At 41.5% G+C, this 21894-nt stretch overlaps 1 protein-coding gene across 1 annotated transcript in view; it reads left to right on the forward strand.

The window, feature by feature from the left end:
* Positions 1 to 21894, forward strand: part of RNF213 (ring finger protein 213) — an 881087-nt gene that overhangs the window by 789644 nt on the left and 69549 nt on the right. Inside the window, exons 48-49 of the mRNA XM_053706514.1 lie at positions 805 to 1047; positions 1206 to 1281. Of these exons, the coding sequence (XP_053562489.1) occupies positions 805 to 1047; positions 1206 to 1281 (319 nt within the window). The remainder of the gene's footprint in view (positions 1 to 804; positions 1048 to 1205; positions 1282 to 21894) is intronic.

Consider the following 21894-nt stretch of genomic DNA (forward strand, 5'->3'; position numbering starts at 1 on the left):
CAGGGAGGTTGGGGATGCTACACTGCAGAAAATATAAAAATAAAAAATATATTTTTCTTTCCTAAGACATGGACAGTCCACAACTTAAGAAAAAAAAAGAGCCTCATATTTTCATACTGGCAGACTGTCTGACAGTACCTAAGATTGGGGTGACCAATGGGGTGTGGGGAGGGAAGAGAGCTGTATGGGAGGGATCAGGAAGGGATCAGGGGGTGTAAACTTATCAGGTAGGAGGCTAATCCCTACCCTAAAGCTAGAAGTGTGGTGCGCAGTTGCAATTAGCGGCCTTCTAATTACCAATAAACAATGGCAAAGTCATATATGTATGCTATTTCTGAACAAAGGGGATCCCAGAAAAACTTTAACGATCATTTGTGTCATGATTAAACAAGTAGTAAATCATTTCTGTGACAAAACCAAAGTTTGTGAAAAAAGTACCTTTTTTTTTTTTACTTTATTGCATTTGGCGGTGAAATGGTGGCATGAAATATACCAAAATTGGCCTAGCTCAATACCTTGTCTTCTGTTGTCTACCTAAAAAAATATATATATATAGTTTTGGCAGGTAAATTCAAACAAAACAAGGCTCTATTTCTGTTTAAATGGAATGATAGCATAAATTGTAAAAATGCTCTGATATTTTGGGCAAGTTTTTGTCTTTCAAGTTTTTTAAGTCCCGGTAGTGAAGGGGTTAATCTTTCTACGGTGCATCTTTAGATTGTTAGAAGCTCTATTTGTTTGTTTCAGGTGTAGTTTGGATACTGACCTACGAGTTTTTGTTTTTTACCTTTTTGCACTATATAGAGCCATGATCCTGTGAAGACCTTTATTCAAAATATCAGCACTCTTCAGGAACAGACCACAAGACAGTTTTTGGAATCACTGCTCAGTAACAACAGACCAATACTGAAAGTTGGCCCACAAATGTCAAGCTTCCACTACACAGTTATAGGACTGGCCATGCATTTTGCTGCTGTTCTATTGAATGGGAAAAATAATCTCCTTGGGCCGCTTAAAAATTTAGCATTTTCTCCAGACAGAATGCAGGTAAAAGCTTTTATTGGCCCTTGTGTGGATGTTTAAATTGTGTTTGTTTAATCCAGGGTCTGTTAATTTTTTTATACTTATACAAATAATGATGGTAATTATATTAATATGTTAATGATTTTTTTTATTATTATTCATTTTATTTTTGTCATTTTTAGAATTCCTACCTACCTACAATGCCAGAGGACATGCTGGCCCATGCAAAAGACATTCTTCACGGAGTTCGCTGGTATGGTAAGTATAAGGTTAGGGTCTAGATAAAATCATCCCTAAAATGATTGTTACAGTATTGGGGCCAATTTATCAAGCTCCGTATGGAGCTTGATGCCCGTGTTTCCGGCGAGCCCGCTACTCCATAACCTGACCGCTACTCCATAACCTGACCGCTACTCCATAACCTGTCCGACACCCCCTGCTAGCGGCTGATTGTCCGCGAATCTGCAGGGGGCGGCATTGCACCAACAGTTCACAAGAACTGCTGGTGCAATGATAAATGTCAATAGCGTATGCTGTCGGCATTTAACAATGTGCAGCGGACATGATACACTACATTGTATCATGTCCGCTCGTACATTAATAAATTGACCCCATTGTGTCAAAGTAGCATCAGGTACATGTTTTGCACTATGGAAGAATTCTGTCCAATAGATTAAAGGTAAAAATATGCTTTACTGAACAATAATGAGCCAATATCAATGATTATAAAATATTTGCAAGTAGAGATCAGTAGGCAACATCAAAAAGCAAACAAACATATGCACTATCAAAGCAGGCGACATGAGATAAGATAATTTCCTTCTTAATATAAGAAGAGTCCACGGCTTCATTCCTTACCTGTTGGAAATACTGAACCTGGCCACCAGGATGAGGCAAAGGCACCCCAGCCAAAGGCTTAAATACGCCTCACACCCCAGTTGGCAGAGAAGTGTCAGAAAATTTTGGAGTAGTTCCTATGAAGGGTATCTGCCTTTCAAGACGATACTGGAGTTTTAAGTAGTCATGTTAGCCTCTCAGTGAAAGCATTGACGAAAGTTAGAATGTGGAGATGCAGGGAGAGTCTATTCTGTGAACCCATCCAGACTCAGATTAACAGCTCCGTAGCAATCAGTGTCGACGAGTTTCACTGCCTGCTATTTTCATTCAAGTCGATGTCCGGAGTAATGCTACAAGACTGTCACACTTGAGAGGCTGTGTTTCTGTTCCACAGCGTGGATTCCGGTAAGATCGTTTCGATTTTTACTCATATTGCAAACGCTAGAAGACAGGGTCACAGTGTGACTCCTTTTATCTTTATGGAATCAAGGGTTAATATCTCCTGAGGGGGATTTTTGAACAGTGGGGTTTAATCATATATGTTTATTTGGTTTTGTGCTGCTTTATGTGTGAGATGTATTGGGCTCATAGGTTGTTATGGAACGGACAGGTTTTCACTTTCACTTTAAGAGCTGCGCAGATTATATGCTTGGCACACTTTTTCTCATAGCAGGAGGGTCCTGCGTTATGCACCATGTAACCGGGAGTGGTCATGGTTCCCATTTCAGTTTTCCCTGACCTAGTGACTATCGGAGAGGAGCGGTTTCTCTGTATTGTCTGGGTCACAGAATGTGGTGAGTGCCCCTGCCATTGGGGGTATAAGGTGCCAATTTTTGATTAAAATAAAGATTGTTTTAATCTCTGGTTTTCGAACCTTAGCTATGGAGGATTCTGATATAGAAAATTCTTCCTCTAGTACTGAGAGTGATGCCTGTGTATATTGTGAGGAGGCCTCGGTAAATCCGCCCTCGCAATTATGTTCCATATGCTGTGATAAGGTGTTCTCATCAAATAATGTTGTCATATTTGATAGCACTGAGCCTTCTGCCTCTGAGGAGTCTTCAATCCATGAGGTGTGTTCTCTACAGTAATCTTTTTCTCCACATGCAGCTTCCCTTTGCACTACTAATCCTCCATCTGGAGGGGGCCTTTTTACACCAGACGTTACTGCGCAGTTTCATACGGCGGTGTCTGCGGCTTTTAATGCTTTACCTCGCACTGCTAAGCACAAGCGAAAGGTTAAATTGTGCACTCCTGCCCAGGGGTCATCATGTAGTTTGTCGGTTATACCCGATCAGTTAGCTGAGGATGCGGTTCTCTCTGAGGCTTCAGAGTTTGAACTTTCTGGGTCGGGGGCTGCTGCCTCTTCTCCTCCGAAGGTGGAGGATCCAGATTTTAGATTTAGAGTAGATCGTCTACACTTTCTACTAAAGGAAGTTTTGACTGTATTAGAGGTTCCTAGGACCGAACAGCCATTTGAACCTCTTGAGTCCTTAATCAGATGGCAAACTTGATTAAGGGCAAGTGGGGCAGGATGAAGATCCTTTTCCCCTTCGTCTAATTTTAACTTTCCCGTTTCCGGCTTCTCTTGGAGGGTTGGTTCTTATGTTCCCATCCCTACTTGACTGACTTTATTTGTACGCTTGCCAAATGTCTTACTATCCCATTTGTGGATAGTTAGTCGTTCTTAGAGCTGCTGGATATATGAATAGAATCTCTTTTATGAAGATGTTTTATCTAGGGATATTTATTTTTCATGTTGGCATCTGTTGTTACAGTTGATGGAGCGGTTACTTAAGGGGCGTCTCCTTCTCGATCGAGGTGGGGATTCCCTCGACAACTTCATTAGGAATTACGGCCTTAGAGCTTATACTTCTTTTATCTATGATACAACTCATCTTCCTGACCCTAAGCTAGGGCTTCAGGTCTTTTCCGTTCAGTGCCGCTCTGACAGATATTACTTCTGAGTCTACTTTATTTCCTCCTTACTTAAAGGGAAAGTCTACATCAGAATTTTTATTGTTTAAAAAGATAGATAATCCCTTTATTAGCCATTCCCCAGTTTTGCATAACCAACACGTTTATATTTATATACTTTTTACCTCTGTGATGACCTTGTATGTAAGCCTCTGCAGACTGCCCCCTTATCTCAGTGCTTTTGACAGACATGCAGTTTAGCCAATCAGTGCAGACTCCTAAATAACGCAACGGGAGTGAGCACAATGTTATCTATATGACACACATGAACTAGTACTGTCTAACTGTGAAAAACTTTCAAAATGCTCTGAGCTAGGAGGCAGTTTTCAACGGTTTAGAAATCAGTTTGAGACTACCTAGGTTTAGCTTTTCAAAAATACCACCAAGGGAACAAAGAAAATTTGATTATAAAAGTAAAGTTGTTTACAATTGCATGCCCTTTCTGAATCATGAAAGTTTAATTTTGACTAGACTGTCACTTTAAGGGGAATATTATTAGTTCCTCTATCTCCACAGTCATTTTACCGTTAGAGGAGAGGTCAAATTGGAGGAACAAAATTCTTTTTTGTTCTTTTAGTTCTGATAAAGTTCTTCGTCAGAGACCTTGTAAGATAAATTGTATCTTTTAGAATTGTAGTGTGTTGCTAGTTGCAAACGCCAAGAGATACAAATTATAACCTGGCAATATGCTTCAAGCGTTTTGCTAAGAGTGAACTCACAGGAAATGCTGCTAGACAAATATGATTCTATTCAGACAAACAAGTGTGCAAGTCTGATAAATTCACAGAGGCAAATATGGATAGCTAGATCAAAAATAGAGTTCTTTAGCATAAGATTAATTGTTAATATAAAGACTGAGTAAGTATGGTTGATAATATGAACTAGAAACAACTTGAGAGAATCTGATTAGCAGAGTTATACTTGCAGTAGCCTGTGCTTGGCTTTCCCTTGCAGCATGGAACGCTGTAATGGCGGAGTGAGACTGGAGTTCTTCCTGAGAGCTGAGTGGCTAGTTGCAGTACTGGTCAGGCTGAGAGATTGTTCTGTAGCTTCCGGAAGGAAGGTGAGTTGAAGTCCTAGCGAAGCAGGTGAATGAATCAGCTGCAGCTGGAGATGTGAGAAAATCCTCTGTAATACTGTGGTGGAGCTGCACTTTAGGAGAGAGACTGACAGGCAATCTATGAAATGGATTCAGATGGCTGTGCAGATTAAGTGTCTTTAGTAGAAAGCAGCAATTAGTTAGAAAGTTCCTTTTTGAGGGTTAATTTCAAATAAGCAAAAGTTCAATATCACTCAGTTTGAGATGATAGCAGGAGTGACTTGATTTCTGTGAAGTATTCCAATCAAAACAAACAAAATAATCAAGCAAAGTAGATCTCAGGAAGTGAGGTTTTATAGGCAGGTGAAAAGGTGGAAGTGGAATGTCTTAAAGGGACATTACAGATCCCCCCCCTCAAAGCATCCGCTCCGAGGATGCAGGCTTAGCAGGATAACGCCTATGGAAAGCATCCAAGAGACGGGTAGCATGAACATGAGACCTGGGTACCCAGGAATCCTCCTCAGGACCGTAGCCCTTCCAATGGATGAGGTACTCCAAATGACCACGGTACATACGGGAGTCGAGTATAGAATCCAACTCAAATTCGTCATGGTCATCCAAGTGAATGGGCGGAGGTGGTTCTTTCGGCCTGCCCCTAAAGGTGCTGGATGTATATGGTTTCAGCAAAGACACATGAAACGTGGGATGCACCTTGTATCTAGGTGGCAGTTGTAGGGTCACAGAGGTTGGATTGAGTATCTTCTTTATAGGAAAGGGGCCAATGTATTGGTTAGCCAACTTCCTTGAAGGAACAGATAATTTCAGATATTTCGTGGATAGCCATACCAAATCACCTAATTTGTAATTCGGACTATCTCTGTGTCTTAAATCGTAGTAATGTTTCTGCGAGGCTTTGGCAACCTGTAGATGTTCCTTTAGTAAGATAAGAGAGTCCTGGAGATTGATGAGATATGAAGTGGCTGCTGGTGAAGTAGAACCTATACGCGAAAGTGGAATGCTTTGTGGGTGGTAACCATAGGTAGCATAGAATGGACTGACTTTAGTCGAGGCTGATATTGAGTTGTTGTATGAATATTCAGCTAGAGGGAGAAGAGAGTACCAATTGTCTTGCAAATGTGTTATATAGCAACGAAGATACTGTTCTAAAATCCCGTTAATTCGTTCGGTTAAACCATTAGCCTGAGGATGGTAAGAAGTTGTTAATCTAGGTCGTATACGTAGAACTGAACATAAAGCTTTCCAAAAATGTGAAGTGAACTGAGTCCCTCGGTCTGTTATGATGGATTGAGGGATTCCATGGAGACGTACTATATGTTTTATGAATGCTTCTGCGGTGTCAGTTGCAGATGGCAAAGACGGTAGGGGAACAAAATGTGCTAATTTCGTGAGATGGTCGACCACCACCATAATGGTGTTATGGTTTTGAGATACTGGCAATTCCACTATAAAATCCATTGAAATTATTGTCCAAGGAATATCCGGAATTGGTAAAGGTGTGAGTAGTCCAATGGGCTTTAGTTTCTGAGTTTTATTTCTAGCACAGACTGTACATGATACTATGTACTGTTGAATGGCATCTGCCATCTTAGGCCACCAAAAATATCTCTGAATTGCTTCCTTAGTCTTATATATACCTTGGTGTCCAGAAAGGGGGTTATCATGGAATTGTTGCAAGATATAAGTCCTAAGTTGTGTAGGTATATAGATCTTGTCATGGTAAGTATAAAGTCCTGTTTTGTCTTTTTGTAGTTGTGGGATGTCTGGTATGTCATCAGTTTGAAGAGCTTTGAGGATATCGTTTTCAAATGGTGTGAGGTTACCTATAATTTTGTCTGGAGGTATGAGACACATGTTATGTTCTGTCTTTTGATTTTGTTCATATACACGTGAAAGAGCATCAGCTCTAGAATTTAAAGGTCCTGGTCTGTATGTTATTACAAAGTTAAACCTGCCAAGGAATAATGCCCAACGGACCTGTCGTGACGAGAGGGTTCTACTCTGACGTAAATATTGAAGATTTTTATGATCAGTGTATATTGTGAATGGTCTGTTAGTACCTTCTAAGATATGTCTCCAGACTTCTAAAGCAGTCTTAATGGCCAACAGTTCCTTGTCGCCAATCGTATAATTTAGTTCTGCAGGTTGCAAAACTCTTGAATAGTAGGCAACTGGATGAAGCGTAGTATCTGTACTAGTTCTTTGGGAAAGGATTGCTCCTATGCCAATGTCTGATGCATCTGTTTCTACTATAAATTCACAAGTATGATCAGGGATTGACAAGATGGGTGCTGATGAAAATTTCTCTTTCAAGAGTTTAAAAGATGCATCGGCTTCTGTTGACCAAAAGAACTTTGTATTAGTTTTTGTTAGATTGGTCAGAGGTTTCACAATAGCTGAGAAGTTGAATATAAATTTGCGATAAAAGTTGGCAAAACCCAAAAAGCGTTGCACAGCTCTCACTGTTTTAGGTTGTGGCCAATCTTTTATTGCAGATAATTTTTCTGGATCCATTTGAATCCTATCTGGTGTGATGATATACCCAAGAAACTTTATCTCATGCACGTGGAATAAACACTTCTCTAATTTAGCGAACAATCTATGTTCGCGTAAACGTGTCAACACCCACCTAACATGTTTTATGTGTTCAGATGTTGTTCTGGAGTAAATCAGTATATCGTCTAAGTATATTATTACGCAGATATCAATGAGATCTTTAAATATTTCATTTATGAAATATTGGAAAGTACCTGGGGCATTGCACAGGCCAAAGGGCATGACTCTGTATTCAAATAGCCCGTAGCGGGTTCTGAACGCAGTCTTCCACTCATCCCCATCTTTAATCCTGATCAAATTATACGCCCCCTTGAGGTCTAATTTAGTAAATATAGACGCACCGTTAAGGCGCTCAAGGAGTTCAGGGATGAGTGGAAGTGGATACCGGTTTTTAATGGTTACTGCATTCAGAGCTCTATAATCTATAATTGGCCTTAATGTTTGATCTTTGTTCTTTACAAAAAATATACCCGCTGCTGCGGGAGATACAGAAGGTACTATAAAGCCTTTTCTAAGGTTTTCATCTAGGTAGTCTCTGAGATATTGTAGCTCTTGTTGTGATAGTGGGTATATTTTACCAAAGGGGGCAGCTGAACCTGGAACTAAATCAATCGGACAGTCGAAAGTCCTATGGGGTGGTAAGGTCTCAGCCTCTTTGATATCGAACACATCAGATAAGTCCTGGTACTCAGGAGGTATGGTAGTCTGTAGTGTAGCTATAGTCTGTTGTGGGAAGCATGTGTTTTTACAGAACTCAGAAGTGAAATGTATGTTACATTTTTCCCAGTTGATACTAGGATTGTGTTTTACCAACCAAGGTAAACCTAAGATGACTGTGTGAATGGCTGTGGGTATGATGTCAAAGCTTTGAAATTCAACATGACCCTCTTCTGTCTGTAACAATAGTGGGATGGTGTGGTGTGTTACCGGTCCTTTCTGGATTAAAGATCCATCTATTACCTTAATAAAAAGAGGGTTTTGCTTTGAAATTATAGGTATTTTATTTTTTCTGACAAAGGAAGCATCCATAAAACAACCATATGCGCCAGAGTCAATAACAGCTTCAGTCTTGAACTGATGTTGATCCCACTGCAAAGATAAAAAAACGGTAAGTGCATGAGTCTGTTTCTGCAGGGATACAGTATAGATATGGGATGGCTTACCCTTCTTAGTACGTTGTAGAATGGGACAAGTACCCACTGTATGATCTTTACTAGCGCAATAAAGACATAGGTTAGAGGTGCGTCTCCTTGCTTTTTCCTCTGGTGTGAGGGGAGCCTTGATAATGCCAATCTCCATGGGGACACTTACTGGTGTGTTTCTGTCGATATAGGTAGCAGTTGGTCTTTTAAATGAGGAGTCAGAAGTCAGTCTCTCAGTGCGGCGTTCCCTTAACCTGCGGTCTAAGGTGATTGCCAGCTTAATAAGTCCTGTTAGGGTCTCAGGCATCTCTACTCTGGAGATTTCATCTTTTAAGATGTCATTAAGCCCAAGCCTGAATTGATTTCTTAATGTGATGTCGTTCCACAATGTATCTGTGGCCCACATCTGGTATTCTGTGACATAATCCTCAACAGGACGTTTTCCCTGTCTGAGAGATCTAAGTTTGGTTTCTGCATTTATTTGTGTGTTGGCATCTTCATAAAGTGATGCCATTAAGGAAAAAAATGCATCAAGTGAATTCAAAATCTCATCACTGGATTCAAAAAAACGGTTAGCCCAGGTCCTGGGTTCCCCTGCTAAGTATGAAATAACAGTACACACCTTTATTTTTTCTGTATGATAGGTGCGGGGTTTCATAGAAAAAAGCAGCAAACAAGAATTTTTGAAGTCTCTGAAATCTGACCTCTTTCCTGAAAAGACTGCAGGAGGGTTAATGTGTGGTTCAGGAGGGTCTAGATTTCTAGGAGTTATTATTTCCTTATAAACATTTTTTAAAGCAGTGTTCTCAGCTTATAAGTCTGTGAGCGCTCTTGCCAAATAATCAACTTTTTGGTTTAAGGTTTCAAACTCTGTTTTTATGGCTTGGGAGTCCATATTTATATTTTAGGCTTGATTATTATGTAAGATAAATTGTATCTTTTAGAATTGTAGTGTGTTGCTAGTTGCAAACGCCAAGAGATACAAATTATAACCTGGCAATATGCTTCAAGCGTTTTGCTAAGAGTGAACTCACAGGAAATGCTGCTAGACAAATATGATTCTATTCAGACAAACAAGTGTGCAAGTCTGATAAATTCACAGAGGCAAATATGGATAGCTAGATAAAAAATAGAGTTCTTTAGCATAAGATTAATTGTTAATATAAAGACTGAGTAAGTATGGTTGATAATATGAACTAGAAACAACTTGAGAGAATCTGATTAGCAGAGTTATACTTGCAGTAGCCTGTGCTTGGCTTTCCCTTGCAGCATGGAACGCTGTAATGGCGGAGTGAGACTGGAGTTCTTCCTGAGAGCTGAGTGGCTAGTTGCAGTACTGGTCAGGCTGAGAGGTTGTTCTGTAGCTTCCGGAAGGAAGGTGAGTTGAAGTCCTAGCGAAGCAGGTGAATGAATCAGCTGCAGCTGGAGATGTGAGAAAATCCTCTGTAATACTGTGGTGGAGCTGCACTTTAGGAGAGAGACTGACAGGCAATCTATGAAATGGATTCAGATGGCTGTGCAGATTAAGTGTCTTTAGTAGAAAGCAGCAATTAGTTAGAAAGTTCCTTTTTGAGGGTTAATTTCAAATAAGCAAAAGTTCAATATCACTCAGTTTGAGATGATAGCAGGAGTGACTTGATTTCTGTGAAGTATTCCAATCAAAACAAACAAAATAATCAAGCAAAGTAGATCTCAGGAAGTGAGGTTTTATAGGCAGGTGAAAAGGTGGAAGTGGAATGTCTTAAAGGGACATTACAGACCTTCACTATGCAAGAGCAATCCATGAGTTCTTGGAAGCAGGCTTAGTCCTGGTATAAGTCCAAGCAGGGTTTGGTAGAGGGCAGACTGTCGCTCCCTCTAGTCTCTTGGTACCGAGACATGCAGGAACCATAGGTCCTAAGGGTCGTAGATTAGGAATAAGTCTCAGCCACCCAGGGGCGGATTCCTTCTAAAAGTAGACTGAAGGAGATTTTCCTTCACGTTCCAATCCTCACAGAACATTCTGGTTTGCGTTACTGGACCAGCACTTCCAGTTCATTGATCATTTGTTTGGTCTATCTACTGCTCCAGGAATTTTTACAAGAATTCGGAGTTTAACAGTAGCTCCCTTCTTGGACGAGACTCGGGTTCAGTTTCCATTGTTTCGACTGGCAGAAGACCATTTGGAATCTCTCCCCTGTCTTCTTCGATCCGACGGATGGAAGATACATCAGAACAGAGTTTTCTTGTATTAGGCACAGGGTTGGATTTCCTGGGTGCTATTTTAGTCTCCATAGCCATGTATATTTCTATCAGACTATAGACGTTACATGTTAGTTTCAACATGTCATGCTCTCCAGACCTCCTGGGAGCCGTTGGTCCTTCAGCATATAGAGGTGTTTGGTCTCATAAGGGCAAGCATAGACTTCTTCCTTGGCCAGGTTCCACCTCAGGCCGTTGTATCAGTGCGGACTGAGGCAGTGGAATGGCGATCATCAAATCTGTCTCATCATATTTGGTTTTGGACATTCGGTCGAGAGCGTTGCTCTCTTGTTGGTTTTATCCAGATCTACTGTCCCGAGGAACATCCTTCTCCGGACCATCCTGAGACACAGTCTATCAGGTTGGGGAGATGCTTGAGGTGCCAGGAAGGCACTGGGCCTGTGGAATCAGGAGGAAAGCTTCCTTCTGATTATCTTTTGGATATTCAGGCAAATCTACAATGCTCTGAAGGTTTGGCCCCCTTCTGGGTTCATCCCAGTATATTGGATAAGATGTCCTCGGTGGTTCAGATCAACCATCAGGGGGGAACAAGAAGCTCCCTAGGATGAGGGAAGTTTTTCGGATTTTAAAGTGGGCTACACCAATATGGGTAGAGGTTCAGGATCCTCAGGCGGAGCTAATATAGGCATTAGCAGTGCCTTGGAGGTTCAGTCTCATTTACCTTTTCCCGCCGTTACCTTCTCCTTCATTGTGTAGTGGCTCACATCAAGTAGGAGCAGGTGTCAGTAATACTGATTGCTCCATTGTGGCCAAGAAGGATGTGGTTTGCGGATCTGGTGGGAATGTTTTCATCTCCTCCATGAAAGTTACCTTGTTGCAGGAATCTGCTGGAACAAGGTTCTTTTGTTCATCAAAATCTAGATTCTTTGAGGCTGACTGCGTGGATATTGAATACTTAGTCCTAGCCAAGAGAGGTTTTTCTGAGTTACCTTTTTGATACTCTCATTCAAGCTCGTAAGCCTGTTACTGGTCGCGTCTACCATAAGGTGTGGAGAGCTTACTTATTCTGTTGTGAAGAGTGTGGTTTGTCCTGGCATAGAGTTAAGGCTGCCAAAATTCTTTCTTTTCTCCAGGAGACAGCGGGACATAGACCTCCTCAGAGGATTACAGCTCATTCCACTAGAGCAGTGGCTTCCTTTTTAGGCCTTTAAGAACGAGGCCCCTATGGATCAGATTTGTAAGGCGGCTACCTGGTCCTCCTTACATACTATTTCCAAATTTTACAAGTTTGATGTTTTTACTTCGGCTGAAGCAGGTTTCGGGAGTAAGGTTTTGCAGGCTGTGGTGCCCTCAGAATAGGGTCCACCTCTACCATCCCGTTTTCATTCAGTGTCCTCTAGAGCTTGGGTATAATTTTCCCACAAGTAAGGAATGAAACCGTGGACTCTCCTTATATTAAGAAGGAAAACATAAATTATGCTTACCAGATAATTTAATTTCCTTCTGTATAAGGAGAGTCCACGGTCCCCGGCCGATGGGCGGACCTAAATTTTGTTTTTTCTTTTCTGCCACCACTTATACCCTGATATTTCTCCTACTGTTCTTTGTTTCTTCGGCAGAATGACTGGGGTGTGAGGGAAGTGTGAGGAGTATTTAAGCCTTTGGCTGGGGTGTCTTTGCCTCCTCCTGGTGGCCAGGTTCAGTATTTCCCACAAGTAAGGAATGAAGCCGTGGACTCTCCTTATACAGAAGGAAAGGAAATAAGTAAGGAAATAGCCTAACTTCTAGTAAAATATTGCATTGATAGATATCAGTTTTACACTACTTATATTGGGCTAGATTACGAGTGGCGGGCTAACTGTTGTGAGAGATTGTGTATGTATATATATATATATCCTGGTATAGATACATATTTTACCAAAAACATCAGAGATATATAGAAATATTTATTTAAGAATAAATAGAACATATTCTTCTATGTGAAGAACATTGGAATGTGATATATTAATATTTCATGTTGCGTTAGCCCACTTGAGAAAATGTTCGGTTTGCATGTGAGTAAGGGTGTTCGATTTTTCTCCGCTTTCTGTGCTCTTTTGAAGTCTATGGGGGGAATAAGTTAACATGGTTGCGATATTTGAAGTTCCAATTTTTTTTTTAATCTAGCGCAGTAAAAGCATGAACGGTAAATGATAAATAGTGCCCCACTTGTAATCTAGCCCATTGTCTGATTATATTCAGCATATGAAATGATTACAGAATAATATCAAGAAATCTAAAATGGACAAAATTTAAACTTTCGTGATCCAGACAGATCATGCAGTTTTAAACAACTTTCCATTTTATGTCTATTATCAAATTTGCTTTGTTCTCTTTTCCTTTGTTGAAGTGCATACATAGGTAGGCTCGGGAGCACAATACACTACTGGGAGACGGCTTGTGATTGGTGGCTGCGCATATATGCCTCTGATCATAGGTTCACTCTATGTGTTCAGCAGCTGCCAGTAGTGTATTGCTGCTCCTAAGCCTACTCTTCAACAAAGGATACCAAGAGAAAGAAGCAAATCTTATAATAAAAGTACACCATTGTTTAAAATGACATGCTCTATCTGAATCATTAAAACAAAATTTATGCTTACCTTATTTCTTTCCGGACATGGAGAGTCCACGACATCATTCCAATTACTAGTGGGATATTCAACTACTAGCCAGCAGGAGAGCACCCCAGCAAAGCTGTTAAGTGTAACTTCCCTTACCCATAATCCCCAGTCATTCACCCGAAGGAAAATGGAAAAAGAAGAAACACAAGGGTGAAAAGTGCCTGAGGTGTACTAAAAAAAACTGCTGAATTATAATTAAGAAAAGGGCGGGGTTGTGAACTCTCCATTTCCGGAAAGAAAGAAATTTATCAGGTAAGCATAAATTTTGTTTTCTTTCCTAAGACATGGAGAGTCCACAACGTCATTCCAATTACTAGTGGGAACCAACACCCAAGCTAGAGGACACGGAATAAACAGGGAGGGAGAAAAAGGCAGGAGGACCTAAACAGAAGGTACCACTGCTTGAAGAACCTTTCTCCCAAAAGAAGCCTCAGCCGAGGCAAAAGTATAACATTTGAAAAAGTATGCAGAGAGGACCATGTTGCCGCTTTGCAAATCTGTTCCACAGAACCTTAGTTTTTGAAAGCCCAAGAAGAGGAGACAGCCCTAGTGGAATGAGACATAATTCTCTCAGGAGGCTGCTGTCCAGCAGTCTGATAAGCATAAACGAATCAAACTTCTCAACCAGAGAGACAGAGTAGTAGAAGTGGCCTTCTGACCCTTACACATTCCAGGGAAAACAATAAACGGCAGAAGATTGCCGAAAATCTTTAGTAGCTTGTAAGTAAAACTTTAGAGCGCGAACAACATACAACTTATGCAAAAGACGTTCCCTATAAGAAGAAGGATTAGGACAAAAGGAAGGGACAACAATTTCCTGATTGTTTTGATCCGACCCCACCTTAGGAAGAAACCCCAATTTAGTACAAAGGACCGTTTTATCCGCATAAAAGATAAGGTAAGGGGAATCGCACTGTAGAGCTGAAAGCTCAGAAACTCTGCGAGCGGAAGATATAGCAAAAAGAAACAAAACCTTCCAAGATAACAATTTTATATCAACAACATGCATCGGCTCAAACGGAGCCTGCTTCAAAACTTTAACAACTAAATTAAGGCTCCAAGGAGGAGCAACAGATTTAAGCACAGGCCTGATTCTGACCAGGGCCTGAACAAAAGCTTGAACATCTGGTAAATCTGCCAGACGTTTGTGCAAAAGGATAGATAATGCAGAAATCTGACCCTTCAGAGTACTAACTGACTAACCTTTTTCCAGGCCATCCTGAAGAAAAGATAAAATACGGGGAATCCTCACCTGACTCCAGGAGAAACCCTTAGATTCGCACCAATAAAGATATTTACGCCATACCTTATGGTAAATCTTGCGAGTAACAGGTTTGCGAGCCTGAAGCATAGTATCAATGACCGCTTCAAAAAAAACACGTCTAGACAGAACTAGGCATTCATTCTCCAAGCAGTCAGCTTCAGAGAATCCAAATTTGGATGGAGGAAAGGACCCTGAATTAGAAGGTCTTTCCTCAGAGGTAATCTCCAAGGAGGTAGAGATGACTTCTTACTAGATCCGCAAACCAGATCCTGCGAGGCCATGCAGGAGCTATGAGAATTATCAATGCTCTCTCCTGTTTGATACGAGCTATGACTCGTGGAAGGAGAGCAAACGGAGGAAACAGGTATGCTAGAGAGAAAACCCAAGGAACCGCTAGGGCATCTATCAGAACGGCCTGAGGATCTCTTGACCTTGAACCATACTATGGAACCTTGGTTTTTTGTCGGGATGCCATCAGATCCAACTCCGGAACCCCCCACCTGAGGGTTATTTGAGAGAACACTTCCAGATGGAGAGCCCACTTCCCGGGATGAAAAGTCTGTCTTCTCAGGAAACCTGCTTCCCAATTGTCCACTCCTGGAATGTGGATGGCAGATAGGAGACAATCGTGAGCTTTCGCCCACTGAAGAATGCGAGTCACCTCCTTCATGGCCAAGGAACTCCGAGTTCCTCCCTGGTGGTTGATGTAAGCCACTGAGGTGATGTTGTCTGACTGGATTCTGATAAATCGGACTAAATATAATTAAGGCAACGCTGTCAAGGCATTGAATATTGATCTCAACTTCAAGATGTTTATGGGAAGAGAAGACTCTTCCCGAGACCACAAGCCCTGAGCCTTCAGAGAACCCCAAACAGCTCCCCAGCCTTATAGGCTGGCGTCCATAGTTATAATCAGGAAGCAATGGCCCCAAGACAGATGTTCCTGTGAAATCCACCACAAGAGAGATTCTCTTGTAAGGGGGCTAGATTTATCCTCTGCAATAAATTTGAATGGTCTCCGTTCCACTGATGGAGCATGCACAGCTGCAGCGGTCGTAGATAGAATCGAGCAAAGGGAATGATGTCAATGGAAGCTACCATCAGACCAATCACCTACATGCTATGACCCACTGTTGGATGAAAGGTAGACTGTAGAGAAAGGCAAGCAGCTAGAAGTTGGGATTTTCTGACATCCGTCAGGAAAATCTTCATGGACAAGGAGTCTGACTGTTCCTAGGAAAAAAACTCTTGTAGACAGATCTAGAGAACTATTTTGCTGATTTACTTTCCACCCGTGGGAATGTAGAAAAGACAACATCTTTGTATGAAATTTTGCTAGTTGAAAAGATAACGCCTGGACCAAGATGTCATCTAGATAATACGCAATGCAATTCCCTGGGATCTGATCACTGCCAATAGTGCTCCCAGGACCTTTGTGAATATTCTGGGAGCCGTGGCAAGACCAAATGGAATAAACTGGAAATGCTTGTCCAGAAAGGCAAATCTTAGAAATTGGTCATGATCCTTATGAATGGGAACATGTGAGTACGCGTCCTTCAGGTCTATGGTCATTATGAAGTGACCTTCCTGGACCAATGGAAGAATGGAACAAATAGTTTCCATCTTGAAAGACAGGACCCTGAGGAACTTGTTGATACACTTTAAATATAGGATAGGTAGAAAAGATCCCTCCTTTTTGGGAACCACAAAATGATTTGAATAGAATCCTAGACCATGTTCCTCTAGAGGGACTGGTACAATAACTCCCAGGGAGCATAGGTCCTTTACGCAATTTAAGAAGACCTCCCTCTTTACATGGTTTGAGGATAGTCTTGATAGGAGAAATCTGCCCCTTGGAGGGCGAGACTTGAATCCTATTTTGTATCCCTGGGATACTATGTCCACAGTCCATGGATCTGGGACATTGTGTATCCAAGCCTGTCGAAAAAGAGAAAGCCTGCCCCCCACCTGATCCAAAATTGGATTGGGGCAGACCCTTCATACTGACTTAGAGTCATCAGAAGGCTTCTTGTTTTGTTTTCCCTTATTCCAGGGCTGGCTGGATTTCCAAGAGGACCTGGATTGGTCTGGTTTAGAAGAGGAGGACTTTTGTCCCTTAACGTTGCGAAAGGAACGAAAATTAGAAGATTGTTGACCTCTAGGTCTATTCTTCTTGTCCTGAGGTAGGAAAGATCCCTTTTTATCTGTAATTTCTGAGATGATTTCCGCCAGATCAGGTCCAAACAGAGTTTTCCCTTGTAAGGTAAAGCTAAAAGCTTGGACTTTGAAGAAACATCAGATGACCAAGATTTTAACCACAGAGCTCTGCGGGATAGCACAGTGTGAAGCTAGACATCTTAGCTCCCAGTATTATCATTTGCATGTTTGCATCACAGATAAAGGTATTGACCAATTTAAGAGCTTTGATCCTATCCTTTGATCTCCTCTACCGTAGTTTCCTCAGTAATAAGATCCACCAAGGTGTCACGCCCATAAGGTGCTGCACCCGCAACCGTGGCAATACTTGCTGCAGGTTGCCACTGTACTTCTTGATGGATGTACATCGTTTTCAAGTAAGCCCCTAGCTTCTTATCCATTGGATCCTTAAAAGAGCAACTATCCTCAATAGAAATGGTAGTTCTCTTAGCAAGAGTAGAAAAAGCCCCTTCTACCTTAGGTACAGTGCACAATGAGTCACAAATAGAGTCAGAAACAGGAAACATCTTTTTAAAAACAGGGGAAGGGGAAAAAGGAACCCCTGGTTTAGCCCATTCCTGTGCTTTAATTTCAAACATCTTCCTTGGAAGAGGAAAAACTTCCTCAGAAGATGGAGAATCATAAACTCTATCCAGTTTAGAAGACTTAGTAGGGTTGACAGAAACCGAAGGTTCAGAATCGTCTAAAGTAGCTAGAACCTCCTTCAGCAGTAACCGGAGGTGTTCAAGCTTAAATCTAAAATTCACTTCTTCAGATTCTGAAGATTTTTCTGCTAAAGTATCAGAGTCTGAGATTTCTCCTTCAGAAGCTACTGAAGAATTTTCCTCATCAGACAATTGAGAAAGACTGGCTAATGCCGACTTAGAGGGATCAGATACCTTAGTAGCAGGCAAATGTTTAGATTTCCTCTTACGCTTACCCAAAGAAGGGAAAGCAGATAAAGCCGCTGACACTGCTGAAGTTATCTGAGCGGCAAAATCCCCAGGTAAATAAACACCCCAGGTGGTTGAGAGGACACAGAAGGCACAGTATGAGATACAACTAAGGCTTGGGACGTTTGAGGTGAAAGCTGCGGCATGTCACGCTCAGCAAAATCCTAAGAGACACTTGGATCAGAAGGGAGAATCCTTTCTTTAAATTTTAAAGTTTTTGCTAAACATGAGGAACAAAACTGCATTGGTAGAGTAATCTGATTCTCTAAACATAGCAAACATTTATCCAGAGAGATAGGCTGATCCTGTTCTGAGTCCATAACTCAAAAGGACAGGTCCCACTAGCAATAACCAGAACTATGAACCCAATAAAATTCAAAATAATATTTACTTTCTTTTATTGTCAAAATAGTAAATAATAATGAAGGAAAGTATGTATGAAAATGAACTTCAGACAAACTATCTGAAGCTCCTACCGGACCAGAGCTAAAATCCCACTAGTACTAGAACTGTTCTAGAACATTACTAGAACTGTCAGGTAAACAATATTTTCCCTGTTCCAGAACCACTGAAGTTAGTCCGCTCTACAAATAACAAAGCCGACAACGCTACTCAGCCTTTAATCTGACTCTCTGAGCTCACAAAAGTCAGCTCTGTAAAACCAGTGAGCGGACAGGAACAGAAAACTGTGCCACACATAAGAGCACGAAAAAATAAACGACTGTATCAGCTTTTACAAACTGTTAGCTCCCTCTGCTGATTAAACTGATAATCTAATAATGAATAAATAAATTTCCCATGTATGATCTTTTTCCTGATTCCAATATAACATTTATAAACCATACATTCTGCCAAGAAGTAAGGACATTAACCCCTAAAGTCTCTCATCTGTCCTCATACATAAAGTGACAACTATTATTTCTATGACCCGAAAAATAATAAGCTGCCCCAACACTGTACCCCATGACAATAGGGCAATTTCTCCAACATTGGTGTGTCCGGTCCACGGCGTCATCCATTACTTGTGGGAAATTTTCTCCCCCACAGGGAAAGGCAAGGAGAGCACACAGCAAGAGCTGTCCATATAGCTCCCCCTCTGGCTCCGCCCCCCAGTCATTCTCCTTGCCGCTCTGAACAAGTAGCATCTACCACGGGGATGGCGAGGAGTTTGTGGTGTTAGTTGTAGTTTTTTATTCTTCTATCAAGAGTTTGTTATTTTAAAATAGTGCTGGCTTGTACTATTTACTCTATAACAGAAAAGTGATGAAGATTTCTGTTTAAGAGGGCTATGATTTTAGCACAAGTAACTAAAATACATTACTGTTACCACGCAGGACTGTTGAAACAAGAGAACTTCAGTTGGGGGTAACAGTTTGCAGACTCATCTGCTTCAGGTATGACTAGTCTCCTTCTAACAACACAGGCTAATGCTAGATGACAGTCATTTTTCCCCTCAGGGGAAACGGTAAGCCATTTTTCTTTCACCTCAGCAAAAAAGATAACAGGCTTCCCCTTTTTGTTTTTTATGCTGGTAGACACTGTTAGGGGCTAAATCGATTGGTTTTTATTACAATATTATACCATTTGAAATATTTTATAAGCTCACATACACTTGGGAACGTTTTTTATTGATCTGGCTTGTTTTAGACACCTAAATCTAGTCAGGAAGGCCCCTTCACTCTAGTGTGCTGAGGGAGGAAGCCTCATTTTGGCACTTCAGCTGTGCAGTTGAATTTCAAGGCAGTGCATGCAGATTCATGTGAGAGGGTCCTGTGGTTCAGAAAGTGACTCCAAAAGGCTTTTTTCTGTGAATGGTGACCCCTAAGGAAGGTAAAAAGCTGCAGCAAGGCTGTAGCTGGGATTGTGGTGTGTAAAAACGGTTAAATCCAACAATTAGCTCCGGTTTGCTTGTTTTAAGAGCTAGAGTCTCCATATTTGCTGTGCAATACTTTCTAAGCATTAAGACACTGGGGTCCAAATTTCAGAAAAATCGGATATTGCCTTCATAGTTTTTTGAACATTCAGAAATAAATGTGTCATTTTATTATTTAAAGAGACAGTAACGTTTTTGTTTAAAATCGTTTTTATTGCATTGTTTGCCTGCCTAAATCTGTTTAACATGTCTGTTCCATCAGATAACCTATGTTCTGTGTGTATAGAGAAATGTGGTTCCCCCTTCGAGTGTTTGTGATAATTGCGCCATAGCGTCCAAACAAAATCAGGACAGCTGTTATTTTTCATAATGTTGCCCAAGATGATTTATCTAATGAAGGTAGTGGGGATAGCTCTACATCCTCTCCTTCTGTGTCTACACCAGCTTTGCCCGCGCAGGCGACACCTAGCGCGCCAGTGCTTATTTCTATGCAACAATTATCAGCAGTAGTGGATAATTCTATAGCAAATCTTTTATCCAAACTGCCAGTTTTTCAGAGAAAGCGTGATTGTTCAGTTTTAAATACAGATAAAAAGGATGAACAATCAGACGCTGACGATGCCTTATCTATTTTACCCTCACATCAATCGGAATTGGCTGTGAGGGAAGGGCTGTCTGAGGGTGAAATTTCAGACTCAGGAAAAATTTCTCAACAGGCAGAACCTGATCTAGTGGCATTTAAGTTTAAGCTAGAACATCTCCGCGCTTTGCTTAAGGAGGTATTAGCTACTCTGGATGACTGTGATTCCATGGTAGTACCAGAGAAGTTGTGCAAATTGGACACATTTTTAGAGGTCCCAGTGCACGACGACGCTTTTCCAATACCTAAGAGGGTAGCGAACATAGTGGAAAAGGAGTGGGAGAAGCCAGGTGTACCCTTTGCCCCACCTCCTATATTTAAGAAAATGTTTCCCATAGTAGACCCTAGAAGGGACGCATGGCAAACGGTCCCGAAGGTTAAGGGAGCTGTTTCAACACTAGCGAAGCGCACAACTATTCCTATAGAGGACAGCTGCGCTTTCAAAGATCCTATGGATAAAAAAATTGGAAGGATTGCTTAAAAAGATTTTTGTTCAGCAAAGGTTCATCCTTCAACCAGCTACGTGTGTTATTACTGTCACTTCAGCGGCGTCCTTTTGGTTCGAAGAACTAGAAAGGTCGCTCCAGAAAGAGACTTCCTATGAAGAAGTCATGGACAGAATTCACGCATTAAAGTTAGCTAATTCCTTTATATTGGATGCCGCCTTTCAAATAACGAAATTGGCGGCGAAAAACTCAGGTTTTGCTATAGTAGCGCGGAGGGCGCTTTGGCTAAAATCCTGGTCGGCAGATGTGTCGTCCAAGACTAAGTTACTGAATATTCCTTTCAAGGGTAAGACCCTTTTTGGGCCAGAATTGAAGGAAATTATTTCAGACATCACTGGGGGTAAGGGCCATGCCCTCCCACAGGATAGGCCTTTTAAGGCTAAGAACAAGTCTAATTTTCGTTCCTTTCGCAATTTCAGGAACGGACCGGCTAATAACTCCACTGCCGCTAGACAAGAAGGTAACGCGGCCCAGCCCAAACCCGCTTGGAAGCCCATGCAAGGCTGGAACAAGGGTAAACAAACCAAGAAACCTGCTGCTGCTACCAAGACAGCATGAAGGGGTAGCCCCCGATCCGGGACCGGATCTGGTAGGGGGCAGACTATCTCTCTTCGCTCAGGCTTGGGCAAGAGATGTTCTGGATCCCTGGGCACTAGAGAGAGTTTCCAAGGGATACCTGTTAGAATTCAAGGGACTTTCTCCAAAGGGAAGGTTCCACCTGTCTCGCTTATCTTCAGACCAGATAAAGAAACAGGCATTCTTACATTGTGTAAGAGACCTATCAAAGATGGGAGTGATAAACCCAGTCCCCTCCGGGGAACAAGGTCTAGGGTTTTACTCAAACCTGTTTGTGGTTCCCAAAAAAGAGGGAACTTTCAGGCCAATTCTGGATTTAAAGATATTAAACAAGTTCCTCAGAGTTCCATCCTTCAAGATGGAAACCATTCGGACAATCTTACCAACAATCCAGCAGGGTCAATTTTTGACTACCGTGGATCTGAAGGATGC

This window comes from Bombina bombina, chromosome 1 (assembly GCF_027579735.1).
Source record: "Bombina bombina isolate aBomBom1 chromosome 1, aBomBom1.pri, whole genome shotgun sequence".
NCBI lineage: Eukaryota > Metazoa > Chordata > Amphibia > Anura > Bombinatoridae > Bombina > Bombina bombina.